Source organism: Athene noctua, chromosome 31 (assembly GCF_965140245.1).
Source record: "Athene noctua chromosome 31, bAthNoc1.hap1.1, whole genome shotgun sequence".
Taxonomy (NCBI): domain Eukaryota; kingdom Metazoa; phylum Chordata; class Aves; order Strigiformes; family Strigidae; genus Athene; species Athene noctua.
In genome coordinates this window covers 374,642-389,621 of record NC_134067.1, presented here as the reverse complement: position 1 = coordinate 389,621, position 14,980 = coordinate 374,642, and the positions used below count along the sequence as shown (strand labels likewise).

At 63.8% G+C, this 14,980-nt stretch overlaps 2 protein-coding genes across 2 annotated transcripts in view; one reads left to right on the top strand and one right to left on the bottom strand.

Annotated features, from left to right (window-relative positions):
• The window catches only part of LOC141972061 (glycogen [starch] synthase, muscle), a 12,360-nt gene extending 873 nt beyond the window's left edge, over positions 1-11,487 (bottom strand). The window contains exons 1-14 of the mRNA XM_074929825.1: positions 11,384-11,487; positions 10,261-10,383; positions 8,730-8,911; positions 6,792-6,983; positions 6,009-6,194; positions 5,033-5,177; positions 4,099-4,216; positions 3,375-3,495; positions 2,827-2,933; positions 2,122-2,181; positions 1,914-1,992; positions 1,652-1,765; positions 621-747; positions 415-510 (exon numbers count right to left, since the gene is read on the bottom strand). Coding sequence (XP_074785926.1) covers positions 415-510; positions 621-747; positions 1,652-1,765; positions 1,914-1,992; positions 2,122-2,181; positions 2,827-2,933; positions 3,375-3,495; positions 4,099-4,216; positions 5,033-5,177; positions 6,009-6,194; positions 6,792-6,983; positions 8,730-8,911; positions 10,261-10,378 — 1,645 coding nt within the window. The 5' untranslated portion in view covers positions 10,379-10,383; positions 11,384-11,487. The remainder of the gene's footprint in view (positions 1-414; positions 511-620; positions 748-1,651; positions 1,766-1,913; positions 1,993-2,121; positions 2,182-2,826; positions 2,934-3,374; positions 3,496-4,098; positions 4,217-5,032; positions 5,178-6,008; positions 6,195-6,791; positions 6,984-8,729; positions 8,912-10,260; positions 10,384-11,383) is intronic.
• A 478-nt stretch (positions 11,488-11,965) lies between these two features.
• RUVBL2 (RuvB like AAA ATPase 2) overlaps positions 11,966-14,980 on the top strand; it is a 28,368-nt gene continuing 25,353 nt past the window's right edge. Inside the window, 7 exon segments of the mRNA XM_074929824.1 lie at positions 11,966-12,073; positions 12,562-12,610; positions 12,755-12,810; positions 12,923-13,064; positions 13,147-13,276; positions 13,384-13,450; positions 13,598-13,705. Of these exon segments, the coding sequence (XP_074785925.1) occupies positions 12,062-12,073; positions 12,562-12,610; positions 12,755-12,810; positions 12,923-13,064; positions 13,147-13,276; positions 13,384-13,450; positions 13,598-13,705 (564 nt within the window). The 5' untranslated portion in view covers positions 11,966-12,061.

Genomic DNA, 14,980 nt, shown 5'->3' with positions numbered 1-14,980 from the left:
AGGGACACAGGGACACGGGGGGGGGGGGCACAGGGACACAGGGACACGGGGGGGCACAGGGACACGGGGGGGGGGGACACAGGGCGCCAGGGGGTTGGGGACTTGGGCACCCAGGGAACTGGGGGGTTGTTGGGGACCCAGGGACACAAGTGCTGGGGGACCCGGCCCAGGGACCCCCCCACCCCAGGACCTGGGAGCTTGGGGACCCCCCCCCCCCATGACCCCAGAGGTTTGGGGACCCCCCCCATGGCCCCAAGTGTTCACCCCCCCCCGCCATGGCCTCAGGTGTTTGGGTGCCCCCTTCCATGTCCCCACGGGGTTTGGGGACCCCCCCCCCATGTCCCCAAGGGTTTGGGGACCCCCCCTCCATGTCCCCAAATATTGGGGACCCCCCCGTGTGCCCCCCCCGCTGACCGTAGGCCGAGGGGTCGGCGATGTGCTCCTCCATGAAACACCCGAACCCCGACAGGTTGGTGGAGACGCTGGGGATGCCCATGACCGTGCACTCAGCTTTGGGGGGGGACACACACACAAATAAAATCGGGGGGGGGGGGGGGGTTAATCAGAGAAAGAGGGGGGTCCCAAATATCCAGGAGGGGGCCCCCCAAGTTTGTTTTTACCTGGGGTGTAACCCCAAGGTTCGTAGTAAGAGGGAAACACCCCCAGGTGACACCCCCGGACAAACTCCTCGTAGTCGACGGGCAGGAGGGGGCTGGTGGACGACAGGAACTCGGGGTGGAAAATGATCTGGGGGGGGGACACGGGGGGGCGGCAGAGTCAGAAAGGGCCCCCCCGGGAACCCCCAAACCCTCAGACCCTGCCCCGGGACCCCCAATTCCCCCCTGGAAGCCCCCAGAGCTTGGGGACCCCCCTGGGACACTCCCCCCCCCCCTCCATGAGCTTTCCAGGTCACCAAAGACACCCCAACCCCCCCGCGGACCCCCCCCAGGATCCCCCCAACTTCCTCCAGGCCCCCCAAACCCCTCAGCCCCCTCCTTACCCACCCCCAAACCCCCAAAACCCCCTCAGCCCCCCCTCCATGTCCCCCAGCCCCCCAAAATGTCTTTTTACCCCCCCAGCCCCCCCAATCCCCCCCCCAAAACCCCCAAGGCCCCAAACCCTCCTTGAACCCCCCAGCCCTCCCCAAAACCTCCCTTAGACCCCCAAATTTTCTCTTACCAACCCCAAAACCCTTTCAGCCCCCCCCTTCCATGTCCCCCACCCCCCCAAAATGTCTTTTTACCCCCCCAAGACCCCCCCAAACCCCCCCTGAAACCCCCCAAACCCTCCATGAGCCCCCCAGCCCTCCCCAAAACTCCCCCTTAAACCCCCAAATCCTCCCTTACCCACCCCCAAACGCCCAAACCCCCCCTCAGTCCCCCCACCATGTCCCCCAACCCCCCAAAATGTCTTTTTACCCCCCCAGGACCTTCCCAAACCCCCCCAACCCCCCCTGCCCCCCCCCCCCGGCCCCCCAAACCCTCCATGAGCCCCCCCAGCCCTCCCCAAAACGCCCCCTTAAACCCCCAAATCCTCCCTTACCCACCCCAAAACGCCCCAAAACCCCCCCTCAGTCCCTCCCAAATATCCCTGACCCCCCCCAAAATCCCTTCACACCCCCCCCCCCAATAAAACTGCCCCCCATTGTCACCTTGACCCGGTCGTTGCTGCTGTTGAAGAGCCCGATGCGGCGGATCGTGGTCAGGATGGGGTCGGTGGCGTCGTCCAACATGTTGTGGGTGCAAACGGGGGGGAACGACTGTCGCTGAGAGAGGAGGGGGGGGCACGTTAAAAAAAAAAAACAACAAAAAACAAGAAGATTCAAGTGTCGGGTTGAGCCAGGACCCCCCAATTTTGTGTAGCGCCCCCCCAAATTAAAAAAAATCAACCCCAAACGAGGCGGGGGGGGGTACCTGGGTGGCGAAGATGGCGCGTTTCATCATGGTGAAATCCTCCCGGTCCAGCATTTTGTTCATGTCCGGGAGGTTCCCCCTGGAAAAATTTTTAAGGGGGGGGGACACGGAGGGGTAAAATAGGACCCCCCCGGCCCCCCCCAAAATAAATAAGGGGCCTCAAAAAATTAAAGAGAGGGAAGGGGGGGGGGGGGGGCGCAGTGCTTACACCAGCAGCGATTCGTAGAGTTTCTTCCCAAATTTTTCCTTGACGGCGTTGGCCGTGTCCCTGGGGGGGGGGGGGAGAAAAATTGGGGGGGGAGGAGAGAAAAATTGGGGGGGGGGGAGGGGGAAATTGGGGGGGGGAGGAGAGAAATGGGGGGGATAGGGGGAGAAAAAGGAGGGTGGGGGTATCAGCCTGGGTGCCTGGGGGGCCACATGCCCTTCCCTGGACGCTTTGGGGGGGGGTTGGGGGGTTCCTGGGGGTCTTGGGGGGGTTCCTGGGGGTTTTGGGGGGCCCGTGGGGGGTTTGGGGTTCCCCGGGGGGGGTTGGGGGGGCCCTGAGGGGCGTTTGGGGGGGGCCCTTGGGGATTGGGGGGAGGATCCCGGAGATTTGGAGGGGGGGGGGGTCCATGAGGGGTTTTGGGGGGGTCCTCGGGGGTCTTGAGGAGTTTTGGGGGGGGTCTTCAGCGTTTGGGGTCCCCCCTGGGGTTTCGGGGGTCCCATGAGGTTTTTGGGGGGGTTCAGGTGGTTTGGGGGGGGTCACCCCTGTTGTTTTTTTTTTTTTTGTGAAATCCTTCAGGTTTTTGGGGGGGAAGCCCTGGGGTTTGGGGACATTTTGGGGGGGGGTCCCTGTGGGTTTTGGGGGGTCCCTGTGGGTTCTGGGGGGTCCCGGAGGTTTTGGGGTCCCCCCCGGGGGGGTTTGGGGTCCCACCAGAGCTGTTTGCGCACGGCCTGGCCCTTCAGCGACTCCACGTTGAAGTTGTTGGTCCGGGCCGGCATGATGAAGAAAGCCACCACCGTCACCTCGCTGCCGTTCACCTGCGGGGGCCCCCGGTGTCCCCCAGTGTCCCCCGGTGTCCCCCGGTGTCCCCCGGTGTCCCCCCAACCCCTCATATCCCCCCCCTTGGCCCCAAACGTCCCCTCTCCCGCCTCAAAACATCCCCCCCGTGTCCCCAAATGTCCCCAAACAGCCCCTGGCCCCAATTGTCCCCAAATGTGTCATGTGTGTGTCCCCCCCCCGTTTCAAATGTCCCCAAAGGTCCCCCCCGGCCCCAAATGTCTCCCCCCAGTCTCAAATGTCCTTCGTGTCCCCAAATGGCTCCTGTGTCCCCAAATGTCCCCCAGTCCCCAAACACGCCCCTGCACCTCCCCAGCCCCCGTAACTCCCACGTGCCCCCATCCCCGTGTCCCCCCCCCGTGTCCCCACACCCCCCCCGTGTCCCCACACCCCCCTGTCCCCCCCGTGTCCCCCTGTGTCACCCGCAGGAGGTAGTTGAGCCGCGCCAGCGCCTCCAGGAAGATGTCGGCCCCCTTGTTGGAGAACTCGTAACGCCCCGCGATGAAGAAGAAAAGCGTCTTGTCCAGGTCGAAATCCAGGTGCCTGCGGGGACCCCGTCACCCCGGGGCACCCCAAAACCCGCGGGGAGCCCCCCAAAACACCCTGAACCCCCCCAAATCCTTCCGATCCCCCCCAGACTCCTCCCAACCCCTCCGGTACCCCCCAATTCCTCCCAGAACTCACCCAAATCTCTCACACACCCCCAGGGTACCCCAAAACTCCCTGGGAGCCCCCCAAAACCTCTTGACCCCCTCCCAAACCTTCTGACCCCCCCCCCGACTCCTCTGACACCCCCACAAATCCACCCCACACCCCCACAAATCCATGTTCCCCCCCCCAAAACTTGTATCCCCCCCAGGTACCTCTATCTCCTGGGCCCCCCTCAAATGTCCAGGTCCCCCGCAAACACCTGGGGGCCCCCCCAAACTCCTGAGGGTCTCCCCTAGACATCGAGGACCCCCCAAAACCCCACATCTACCCCAAAAAGTTGGGACACCTGTATCCCCCCCCCCAGATGTTTCTATCTCACGGGACTCCTGGGTCCCCCCCAAGCACACCCAGGTCCCCTCCTGGACTCTGGAGCGTCCCCCCTCGATGTTGGGGTCCCCCCCCCTGATTTTGGGGTCCCCCCCTGGGGACACCGACCCGTAGAAGTGTCCCCGGACGAACTCCTGGACACGAGCTTTGCTCTGGGCGTGCAGGTTCTGGAACTCGTGCATGGCCGAGAACTTCCGGACGTTGAGGCCGTTGGGGGTCACCAGATCTGGGGGGGACACACACCCCCCCCACACACCCGGAGGGTTGGGTTTTGGGGCTCCCCCACCCCCCAGATGCCCTGAATCCGTCTGGGGCCCCCTGGGTCCTTCGAGGGGTACTGGGTTTGCTGTGGGAGAGTTGGGGTCCCCTCAGGGGGGCGGTGGGGGGGGGGGTTGGGGTTCATGTGGGATCTTTGTCCTCACCGGGGGGGTGTTGGGGTCACTCTTGGGGTCCCCCTGGGGCTGTTGGGGTCCCTGTGGGGGTTTTGGGGTTCCTGAGGGATCTTTGTGCCTCCCCAGAGGGTGCTGGGACTCCTCTGGGCGTGTCAGGGTCCCCCCTGGAGATGTTGGGGTCCCTGGGGGTGGGGGGTGTTGTGTCCCCCCCTTTGGCACTGGGACCCCCCTTGGGGGGTCCCTGAGAGGACCTTGGGGTCACCCTTGGGGTCCCCATGAGGATCTTGGGGTCCCTCTGGGGCTGTTGGGATCCCTGGGGAGGGTTTTGGGGTCCCTGGGGGATCTTTGTCCCCCCTGGGGGTGCTGGAGTTACTCTTGGGGTCCCCATGAGCCTGTTTGGGTCCCCCTGGGGGTTTTGGGGTCCCCTGATGGGGCTGTTGGGGTCCCCGGGGAGGGTTTTGGGGTCCCTGAGGACACTGGGACCCCCTGGATGTGTCAGGATCCCTCCCAGGGACACCGGGGTCCCCCCTCCGGACACTGAGGTGCTCCTCGGGAACACTGGGGGGGGGGGGGGCTGGAGATCTGGGGGTGCTCTGGGGATCTGGGGGTGCCCCCCGCCCGGGGGGGGGGCTCAGGGCGCCGCTGCCCACCGGGTTTGCGCTTGAGCAGGTGCTCGGCCTCGGCGGCGGTGACGTGGGACACGGTGGTGAGGACGTGGGCGCAGTGGGCGGCCGCGCGCTCCAGGCAGTACCGGTGGTAGATCTGCCGCTCCCCGGCCTCCTTGTCCACGTCAAACTGGGCCCGGGCACGGCGGGGGGGTCACCGCCCGCGGCCCACAATGCACCGGGGTGAGCCCTGACCCCCCAGCATCCCACAATGCACTGGGGTGACCTCTGACTCCCCCCCAGAGTCCCACAATGCACCGGGGTGACCCCTGACCCCCAGCGGCCCAGCAGGCACCACAGCAACCTCGACCCCCAGCGGCCTACAATGGCTCCCAGGTGACCCCCCCAGCATCCCACAATGCACCGGGGTGACCTCTGACCCCCCCAGCATCCCACAATGCACCGGGGTGAGCCCTGAACCCCAGCATCCCACAATGCACCACGGCAACCCCAACCCCCAGCGGCCTACAGGTACTCCCAGGTGACCCCCCCCAGCGCCCCACAATGCACTGGGGTGACCCCCAGGGTCCCACAATGCACCAGGGTGACCCCTGACACCCCCCCCTCACTGTCCCATCATGCACCGGGGTGCTGCCGCCCTCCCTTGGGTCCCCCCAGCCCCAGGTTCCCCCCCGCCATGTTCCCCCCCTCCCGGGTTCCCCCCACCCCAAATTCACCCCAATTTTTCCTCCAGGTTCCCCCCCCCCCCAAATCCCCCCTCCCTGGCTCCCCCCAACCCCAAGTTCCCCCCCCACTTGATGTGTGTCCCCCCCTCCTCCTCCTCACACCCCCCCCCCCAATTCCCCCCCCCCCAGCTCTGTCCCTCCCCACCTGCCCCCCAGCCCCAAATCCCCCCTCCCTGGGTTCCTGCCCCTCCCTGTGCCCCCCCCGGCCCCCCCCCGCCCCCCTGTTGCCCCCATACCCCCCCATACCCCCCCCCGCGCCCCCCGGCCCCGCTCACGCTGTGGAGGTTGTTGTAGAAGTCCACGCTGCCGGCGCAGAGGTACCGGCCCAGCAGGGTGGCGTGGGTGGTGAAGATGGTGGCCACGGGCAAGCGCCGCGCGCGGCTCAGCACCAGCCCCAGCCCCGCCAGCCACTCGTGGAAGTGGCCCACGATGAAGGGGCGCTCCTCGCTCTGCGCCGCGAACTGACACCCCCCCCCCCCAAAAAAATAACTGTCACCGGCACCCGCGGGGGGGACGAGGGAACGGGGAACACCCCCCCCCAGGGAACGCTCGGATGTGTGGGACCCCCCCCTGGGGATCCCAACGCCCCAGTGTCACCGTGACCCCCCCAACAATGTCACTGTCACCCACAGGGGGACGCTGGAGTGGGGACCCCCCCCCAGGGAACGCTCGGAGGTCTGGGACCCCCCCATGGGGATCGTAACACCCCAGTGTCACCGTCACCCCCCCAACAATGTCGCTGTCACCCACAGGGGGACACTGGAATGGGGACCCCCCCCCCAGACGTACCTGGGGCCCCTAAAACCCCCTTGGCACCCCCCCAAAACCCTCCCAAGGACCCTAAAACCCTCTCAGAACCCCCCCAAACCCCCCCGGGGACCCCCAAAACTTCCCACCCCAAGGAACCAGGTGACAAAGAAGCTGACGAGGACAAACCTGGGGCCCCTAAAACTCCCTTGCCCCCGCCCAAAACCCTCTCAAGGACCCTAAAAACTTCTCAGGACCACCCCACCCCCCCCGGGGACCCCCAAATTCTCTGGGGCCCCCCCAAGACCGACCTCCCCGAGGAACCAGGCGACGAGGAAGCCGAAGAGGACGGCGTCGTTGGCCTCGCGGTCGTACCAGGGCACCCCGATGGCGCAGCTCTCCCAGAGCTCCCCCTTCCAGCGCTCCAGGCTCCAGGCCGTGGCCCCCACGTCCAGCAGCACCACGGCCGGGCTCCCCTCGATCAGCCAGCGCCCAAAATGCACCTGAACCCCCCCCCCAAAAAAAAAGGCACCCCAAAACCTTCAGCACCCCCCCAAACGCCCTGCGGGTTTCCCTCCATCTGCTCGCACCCCAAAACCAGGGAGACCTCGAACTCCCCCGTGAGCCCAAACCTCCCCTCTAGCAGCCGGCGCCCAAAGTGTGGCTGCACCCCAAAAAAAGGGGGGGGACACTCCCAAAGTCTCAGCACCCCCAAATGACCTCCCCTGGGGTCCCCTCCATCAGCCTGCACCCCAAAACGGGGCACGGCGAACTCTTCAGCGCCCCTAAAACCCTCCGCTACCCCGCACCCTAAACCCCTCAGCACCCCAAAATTCCACAAAATGGCTCCCTGGGGGGGCACCCCCAGACATGAGGCCTCCCCCAAGAAATGAAACAAACCCTAAAACTGGTTATACGTGTTCAAAAATGAGTTCATATGGGTCAAACTGGCTGAAATATTCTCAAAAATGGATTAAATATCCCCAAAAGAGCAATAACGTGTCCCTCAAATGCCTAAAACGTCCCCAAAAACGGGTTAATACGGCTCAAGCTGGGTTAAACACCCCAAAAAATGGATTAAATAGCCCCAAAAATGCAGTAATCTGCCCCCCAAATACCTAAAATGTCCCCAAAAAGGGTTTAACGTCCCCCAAAATAAGTTAATGTGACCCAAGTTGGGTTAAATATCCCCAATAATGGATTAAACATCCCCAAAAACGGATTAAGTATCCCCAAAATGGATTAAACATCCTCAAAAAGGGATTAAATATCCCCAAAAATACAGTAAATCTGCCCCCCAAACGCCTAAAATGTCCCCAAAAATGGGTTAATGTGACCCAAGCTAGCTTAAACAGCCCCAAAAATGGCTTAAACATCCCCAAAATGGCTTAAACATCCCCAAAACTGGCCTCATGTCCTTCAAAAGGGATTAAGTGTTCCCTCAAATATTTAAATATATGTAAAAAAATGGTAAAATGTATCCAAAAATAGTCTAATGAGGCCCAGAAGTGCGTTAATTCTCCCCAAAAATGGGGTAATTCTGCCCCAAAAGTGGGTTAATTTTTCCCAAATTAAGTTAAAACTCCCCAAATCAAGTTAAAATTCACGAAACCAGACTGTTACCCAAAACCAGGGTAATGTTTTTCATACGTGAGTTAATATTATTGACAAATAAACTAATTTTCACCAAAAATAGATCAATGTTCTCCAAAACTGAGGAAATATTTTCAAAATTGCCTTAATACGCCCCAAAAGGGATCAAACATCCCCAAAATGAGTGAAAAAACCCACAAAACGGGGCCATTTCCTCAAAATGTGTGACCGTTCCCCCCCTACGGATTAAAAAGTCCCCAAAATGGGTTAAAATTGCCCAAAAACGGGTCAATGTCCCCAAAAATCAAGCCCAGCCCCCCCGGGTTGGGGGGGGGGGAGGGGAGCCCCTGACCTTTGCTGCCCTTTCTGGCGTGGGGGGAGCGTAACGCGAGCTGGGGGGGGCTAAAAATAACCCCCCACGTGGGGTGGGGGAGGGCGCCCGGGGCCCTTGGCAGCACCCTGGGCCTGTGGGTGCCCCCCCCTGCACCCTTGGGTGCTCGTGGCGCTGCGGGTGCCCCCCTCACCCCCCCCAGAGCCTCCCACCCCATGTATCCCCCCCGAACACCTCACGGATCCCTCTCGCCCCCTCGCTGCCCCCCACCCTTGGGTGCCCGCCGGGGTCCCTGGGTGCCCCCCCTGCACCCTTGGGTGCCCACCTTGCACCCTTGGGCGTTCATGGCCGCCAGGGTGCGGCGCAGGGCGGGCTGGGGCGGCTCCAGCAGCTCCACCTGGGTGCGGACGCTGCTCTCCACGTAGGGGCCCACCAGCACGTAGCTCTCGCCCCACTCGTCGGCCGTCACCCTCGCCTTGGTCTGCAGCACCGTGTAGATCCCGCCCACTGCCGGCGTTCCCAGCATGCACCGGGGCGACCGTCAGCCCACAATGCACCGGGGCACGCGGCAGCCCACAATGCACCGGGGACCATCGCCCCCCAGGCCTCGTGTCAAACCCTGGCGCAACAACCACCCGCAGGATGAGAGGCCTCGCAGCATCCCATAATGCCCCGAGGCTGGCGGTGTCCCAGCATGCACCAGGGCATGGCCCATCCCGTAATTCACATGTCATGTGACACCCCATAATACATCAGGACACAGGTCATCCCACAACGCCCTGGGGCTCCCTTTAACCTGCAATATACTAGGCCTTGCGACATCCCATAATGCCCCGGGGCTGGCGGTATCCCACAATGCACTAGGGCACGTGATATCCCAGCATGCACCAGGGCATGGGCCATCCCATAATACACAGGACACGTGACATCCCATAATACATGAGGACACAGGTCATCCCACAACACCCTGGGGCTCCCTTTAACCTGCAATATACTAGGCCTTGTGCCATCCCATAATGCCCCGGGGATGGCGGTATCCCAGCATGCCCTGGGGCACAGGCCATCCCAGAATGCACTGGGCCCCAGTTAACCCACATCAAACCAGGCCTCGCGGCATCCCACAATGCCCCGGGGCTTCCCCTTAACCCACAGCCCCACTAGGCCTCGTGGTATCCCATGATGCACTGCGGCTGGCGGTATCCCAGCATGCCCCGGGACACGTGACACCCCTCCAATGCATGGGAGGGGGCGTGGCTTCCCAGCATGCACCGGGAGCCTCAGAGCATCCCACAATGCATGAGGGCACCCCCCCCATCATGCACCTGGGGGCTCACACCCCCCAAGTATCCCACAATGCACCGGGGTCGGGGGCTTCCCAGCATGCACCGGGCTGTGCCTCCTACCCCCCCAGTGGCCCACAATGCCCTGCGAGGGGGCGTGGCTTCCCAGCATGCACCAGGCCTTGCCCCAGTAGTCTAAAGCGCACCAGGCCTCAGCCCCTATATCCCACAATGCACCAGGCCCTGACCCCCCCATATCCCACAATGCACCAGGCCCTGACCCCTCCTGTATCCCACAATGCACAGCCCCCCCCAACTTGCCCCCACGTATCCCAGAGGCCTTTGGGCCCTGACCCCGCCCCGGGGCATGCTGGGAGCTCCGCCCCCTCCCCACCGGCCGCAAAGCATCCTGGGCCAGCCCAGGCCTCCAGCCCCAGGCCTCGGCCCAAGGGGACCCCCGGGAGGTTTTTTGGGGGGATCCTGGGGGCCGGGGGGGGGTCGCAGGGGCCCGGGGGGGGTCGGGGGCGTTGCGGGGGGGTCCCCGCGGTTCTCGGGGTCCCCCCCCGGGGCGCTCACCCTTGTTGGCGACCTCCCAGGCCACCTCGAAGAGGACGACGTTGTCGGGGGCGCCGGGGCCCCCCCACTCCTCCAGCCCCGGGAGGGAGCTCACGGAGACGCTGCGGGACAGCGGCATCGCGCCTGGGGGGGGGACACCCCGAAAAAATGGGGAGGGGGCAGCTCACCTGCGGGGGGGGGGCCCGAAAAACTGGGGGGTGACCCCAAAATGGGGGCAGAAATGGGGGGTAACCCCTGTGCCCCTGCAGTGACCCCCCCACCCATGGGACCCCCCCTAGGGGCACCCCCCTACCCCCCATGGGCCTCCCAAGATCTTGAGGCCTCCCCATGGGAGCCCCCCCCCTCCATGGGACCCCCCAAAGGGCCCCTCCTCACCTATAGGACCCCCCCCACCCATGCAGCCCCCCCATAACCCCCTAAAGCGACCCCCCCTCCATGGGACCCCCCCAGACGCCCCCTCCAGCAGCTCCCCCCACCCTTGGGACCCCCCCAAAGTACTTCTCCCCCTTATGGGACCCCCCCCGAGGGACCCCCCCCACCCATGGGACCCCCCTCAGAGGATCCCCCCATCCATGGAAACCCCCCGAGCGCCCCCTAAAGGGTCCCCCCACACCCATGAGACCCCCCCCCCAGCCCCCCCCGGAACCATGGGACCCCCCCAGCCCCCCCAAAATGCCCCCCCCCATAAAAACCCCCCAGACCCCCCCCTCAAGTGATCCCCCCCCCTTGGGACCCCCCCAAACTCCCCCGGGGGACCCCCCCCACCCATGAGACCCCCCAAAAGGGCCCCCCCGCACCCACAGGACCCCCCCCATCCCCCCCAAAGGACCCCCCCACCCATGGGACCCCCCCCAGCAGCTCCCCCCACCCACGGGACCCCCCCAAAGGGCCCCCCCGCACCCACGAGACCCCCCCCAGCCCCCCCCCAGGGGCCCCCCCAGCCATGGGACCCCCCCAAAACCCCCAAAGGGCCCCCCTGCACCCCCCAAGTGACCCCCCCCACCCATAGGACCCCCCCAGACCCCCCCAGGAGCCGCCCCCCCCCGCTCTGGGTGCCCCCCCCCGGGGGGTCCATGGGGGGGTCCCGGGGGGGGGTCCCTTCGCCGCCCCCCCCCCCCCTCACCTCCCCGCGCTCCCGCAGCTGATCGCGGACTGACCCCCCCCCCCCAAACCAGACCGCAGGCCCCGCCCCTGGCCCCGCCCTCGCCCGGCGCTGATTGGACGAGACGCGCGAGCGGGGCCGGGGGGGGCACGCGCCGGGGGGGGGGGGAGGGGGGGGAACACGCGCGTGGGGGGGGAGGGGGGAGGCTTAAAGGGGCAATGGGAGGCTTAAAGGGGCAACGGGGGAGAGGCCACAGCGAGGGGGCGGGGGGATTGTTGGCTCCGCCCCCTGTGGGGGAGGGGAGGGTGGGGCTGAGAGGGGGTGGGGCGGCTGTGGGGCATTTATGGGGTTGCCTATAGGGTACCTATGGGGCAGGCTGGGGCTATAGGTCAGCTCTGGGGTATCTGTGGGGCAGGCCGGGGCTATGGGGCAGGCTGAGGGGCTGGGGGGTCTCTATGGGGCAGGCTGAGGGGCTGGGGGGTCTCTATGGGGCACAGGCCGGGGCTATGGGGCAGCCCCACACTCCCCAAAAGACCCCTTGGCGGTTCTGGAGGACCGCGCACCATCGAGAGGCGCCGCCAGAGCGGCCGCTCCCCCCTCAACTCCCCCGAGGCTCCGCCCCCTTCGCCCGTTTCCCGCCCTGCGCCACTTCCGGCGCGCGCGCGGCGAGCGTGAGAGCAGCGCGGGACCGGCGGCGCCATGGCAACGGCGGTGCGGGGGGGGCTGCGGGGATTTGGGGGGGTCCGGGGGGGTTTGGGGGGGTCCTGTGAGGGGCCTGGGGGGGCTCGGGGGGGGCTGAGGGGGTTTGGGGGGGTCCTGGGGGGTCGGGGGGGGGGAGTGGGGGGGTCGTGAGGGGCTGGGGGGGGTTGTGAAGCGTTAAAGGGGGTCGGGGGTGTCCTGGGGGGGCTTTGGGGGGGTCCCGAGGGGCTCAGGGGGGGGTGGGGGGGTCCTGGGGATTTTGGGGGGGTCCTGGGGGGGGTTTGGGGGAGTCCCGACGAGCTCGGGGGGGTTTGGGGGGGTCCTGGGGGGGTTGGGGGGACCCCGAGGAGCTGGAGGGGGGGGGGAGCAAGGGCAGATCAGGATGAGGACGGAGCTGATTGGGGGGGGCGCGGCGGTGTCAGGAGGGTTTGGGGCAGAATTTTGGGGGACCCTGACACCCCCCCCCAAAAAAAAATCTCCCCCCCCCCCCCCCCGCCCAGACCCCAAAAGTCCCGGAGGTCCGAGACGTGACCAGGATCGAGCGCATCGGTGAGCCGGGGGGGGGGGGTCCCCCCACCACGGGGACCCTCTCCCATCCTTGGGGGTGGGGGGGGTCACCCCTTTTTTTTTATTACCCCCCCCCAATTTTTTGGGGGGTCTTTTTAACTCCTCCCCCCCCCCCCCCCCCCCCAGGTGCCCACTCCCACATCCGCGGCCTGGGCCTGGACGACGCGCTGGAGCCGCGCCAGGTGCCGAGGGGAGACGGGGAGGGGGCGACCCCCTTGAAGAAAAAAAAAAATTAAAAACCGGTAAATTTTGGGGGTTCAGCCCCCCTAACCCCCCCCCGGGGCCCCCCCGCAGGTCTCCCAGGGCATGGTGGGACAACTGGCCGCTCGTCGCGCCGCCGGCGTCATCCTGGAGATGATCAAGGAGGGGAAAATCGCGGGCAGAGCCGTGCTGATCGCCGGGCAGCCCGGCACCGGGAAAACCGCCATCGCCATGGGTCTGCGAGCCCCCCCCCGAACCCCCCCCCCCGAAATGACGGAAAAATGGCTGAATTCTCCCCAAAATGTTCCCGGCGGCAGGGATGGCGCAGGCGCTGGGGCCCGACACCCCCTTCACGGCCATCGCCGGCAGCGAGATTTTCTCCCTGGAAATGAGCCGGACCGAGGCGCTGACTCAGGCGTTTCGCCGCTCCATCGGCGTCCGCATCAAGTCAGGAGCCCCCCCCCTTTCATTTTCGGGGTTCCCCCCCTCATTTTTGGGGTGTCTTCCCCCCCCCCCTGACCCCTCAATTTATATATTTATTAATTTTTGGGCAGAGAGGAGACGGAAATTATCGAGGGGGAAGTGGTGGAGATTCAAATCGATCGCCCGGCCACCGGCACGGTGAGGGGGGCGGTTTATACCCCCCCCCCCCCCCCCCAAAAAAGAAAATCCTTCAGGGGACCCCAAAAAATTATTTAGGGGACCCCAAAATTTCCCTCAGCCCCCCCCCCGGCTAAATGTTGGGGGGCCCCCCCGTGGCGTTTTCAGGGAACGAAAGTGGGAAAATTGACGTTAAAAACGACGGAAATGGAAACGATTTATGATCTGGGGACCAAGATGATCGAGTCGCTGACCAAGGAGAAGGTGCAGGCGGGGTGAGTGAGGGGGGGCACCCCGAAATCGGGGGGGGGCACCCCGAAATCGGGGGGGGGGGCGCTCTGGAGTTCGGGGGGGGGGGATAGGGGTTTCGAAATGGAGGCTGGGATGGGGTAAAGGGGCTGAAGTGGGGTTTGGGGGGGTCAGAATGGGGTGGGGGACACCCCAAAATGGAGTAGAGACCCCAAAAATGTGGTGAGGGACCCCAAAATGGGGCGGGAGGCCCCAAAATGTGGTAAGGGGGACCCCAAAATTGGGCAGGGGGACCCCAAAATGGGGCGGGAGGCCCCAAAATGGAGTAGAGGGACCCCAAGATGTGGGGGGGACCCCAAAATGGAGTAGAGACCCCAAAATGGGGCAGGGGGACCCCAAGATGTGGGGGGGACCCCAAAATTGGGGAGGAGGCCCCAAAATGGAGTACAGGGACCCCAAAAATGTGGGGGATCCCAAAATGTGGTGGTGGGACCCCAAAATGGGGGGGAGCCCTAAATGGGGCGAGGGGAGGCTGAAACGGTAAATCAAGGGAGAAAAAAAGGCTGAAAATGGGGTGAAAAAAACCTGGAAAAGCGTAAAAAAAAAAAAAAAAACACTAGAAAATGGGGTAAAAAAACTGAAAAAGGGCGAAAAAAAGACCCTGAAACAGGGGTGAAAAACCGGTAAAATCAGAGGGAGAGTTTGGAAAACGGGTTGAAAACGTTCTAAAATTGTATGAAATAGAGAAAATACGGTGTGAAAAAGGCTGAAAACGGTGAAAAATAAAAAAACTCTAAAAATGAGAATCAAAAAAATGGGTTAAAAATCACAGAAATGGGGTAAAAGGGCTCCAGTGGGGATTAAAATACCTGAAAATGTGGTGGAAGAGTCTGAAAACGGGGTGAAAACGTGGGAAAATGGGGAAAACTGGAGAAAACGGGGTAAAAGAGCTTGAAAACTAAGGGAAAAAAAGCTTAAATTGTGTGAAAAACCTGAAAACCGGGTGAAAAAAAAGGAAAATTGGGTAGAAAAAGGAAATTGGGTGAATGGGTTCAGAAATGGGGCGAAAGCTTGAAAATGGGGTGAAAAGCCCCGAAAAATGGGTTGAAAAAACCCGAGGTGGGGTGATCAGTGTAGAAAACGCCCTGAAAAACTTGGAAAACGTTGTAAAAAAGATCAAAATTGGTCCGGAAAGTGTGAAAATATGTTGAAAAAGCCCCAAAACGGGTCATAAAATAGAAAAATAGAGAAAAGGGCGAAAAGGGAGCGGGAGAACGCGAAAATGGGATGAAAAAGCCCCGG